This window comes from Triticum dicoccoides, unplaced genomic scaffold (assembly GCF_002162155.2).
Source record: "Triticum dicoccoides isolate Atlit2015 ecotype Zavitan unplaced genomic scaffold, WEW_v2.0 scaffold210576, whole genome shotgun sequence".
NCBI lineage: Eukaryota > Viridiplantae > Streptophyta > Magnoliopsida > Poales > Poaceae > Triticum > Triticum dicoccoides.
The window spans coordinates 1-1498 of NW_021238009.1; the positions used below are offsets into that span (position 1 = coordinate 1).

Below are 1498 nucleotides of genomic sequence, written 5' to 3' on the forward strand. Positions count from 1 at the left end.
TGGATAAAATTTGTGTGGACAATTTTTCCTTGTGCATGTGAACATTGGATGTTTAGGGAAAACGTACATGAATTATAAATTACTAACTATAGGACCACTGCATGTAGCTAAAATTATTGAGCAACTTGGAGGAACTTGGCGACCCTTGAAGCCGAATTCTATTCATCATGGACGGGTCTTACCTCCTTCAATTATTTTTCTATGAATCGTGTGTTGACCAGTAGCAGTAGGTGTAGACTTGGTCAAGTATTTCTTTCGCAAACCAGGATAAATAGTGCAGTACTCGCAAGGTTTGTTTCATTCCAGAAAGCCTTCTTTCCTGGCCAGAGTAGTGCTTCCATTCTAACAGGTTCCTCCATCTCCTAAAGTCATTTTGGTTTGCTCTCTGTTCCACGGTATATACACGTACATATCTCTGGTAGAAGCAATCAGTCTCGATTGATTACGTCCACTGCATATATCTTTAAGAAATACCTTGGCATATTGTTTGTGCTTCCCAGGTTGCAAATTTACTAGCCCCGTATTTCAGGGCTAAATCTTCAGGAGGTACGTATTTCCTTGCTACTAATTTATGCAAGTAAACTAACTTTCCATGCTTTAGCGCTTAATAACACCGTGCACACAGAATGGAGGATGGAAGTCTGCTAGAGCATAGAACAGTGGACGAAACTGTGCTGGAGCGTAGACTTAACGGAGTCGAGGACCCGAAGGATCTTCCATTACCACTGTTGCAGCACATCACGAATGATTTCTCTGAAAATAGAAAAATTGGCCAGGGTGGATTTGGAGCTGTTTACAAGGTACAACCTACCATTTAGAAAATTCATAAAGATCTCGAGTATGGTAAATTATCGCTATTTCAATTAAAAGTACCCCCTCTGTTCCAAGATATATTGAGTATTAGCTGTCAACGTCATTATCCAGAATTTGTACAGTTTGGCCAAATTTTATACATAAATTTTCTAAAAAGTACGTCTTAGCAATTACTTTTATATATTTGGTCCAACATTTATAAATTTTGACTTACCCTAAACTAATATACCCCAAAAAAGGTGCGAGGCTGAACTTTGGCGGTCTGTTTGGTATTGTAGCGCTAAGCATCTTTTAAACGCTGACTACAGGGTGTACTCCAAAGTGGGAAACCTGTTGCTGTGAAGAGGATATATGTGAATGAGTACACAATTGATGGCAAGGCATTCCGCCGGGAGTTCAATAGCCTGGTGAAAACTAATCATGAAAATGTAGTCCGGTTTCTTGGCTTCTGCTCTAATACACATCAGACATCTATAAAAGTGGCTGCGACAGGAAAAAATGACTTGGTCAACATTAATGAAAGATTGCTCTGCTTAGAGTACATTAGCAATGGAAGTCTTGATACACATATTACTGGTATGATCTTCTTGCATTTGATGCACCTCTTCTATTTCCTGTCTAACCTATGTGAGCCTTGACTAGAGCTATTTTGTTTTTGGAAGATCCAGTATTCACTGGCTTATCA

General features: G+C 39.3%; 1 protein-coding gene across 1 annotated transcript; it reads left to right on the forward strand.

Annotated features, from left to right (window-relative positions):
* Positions 1-136: 136 nt before the first annotated feature.
* Positions 137-1389, forward strand: LOC119345162 (putative receptor-like protein kinase At4g00960; the record flags this gene model as incomplete). The annotated part of the gene is made up of 3 exons (XM_037615351.1): positions 137-546; positions 626-800; positions 1122-1389. Coding segments are annotated over exons 2-3 (442 nt in total), but the record flags the coding sequence as incomplete, so codon positions are not given.
* Positions 1390-1498: the final 109 nt, after the last annotated feature.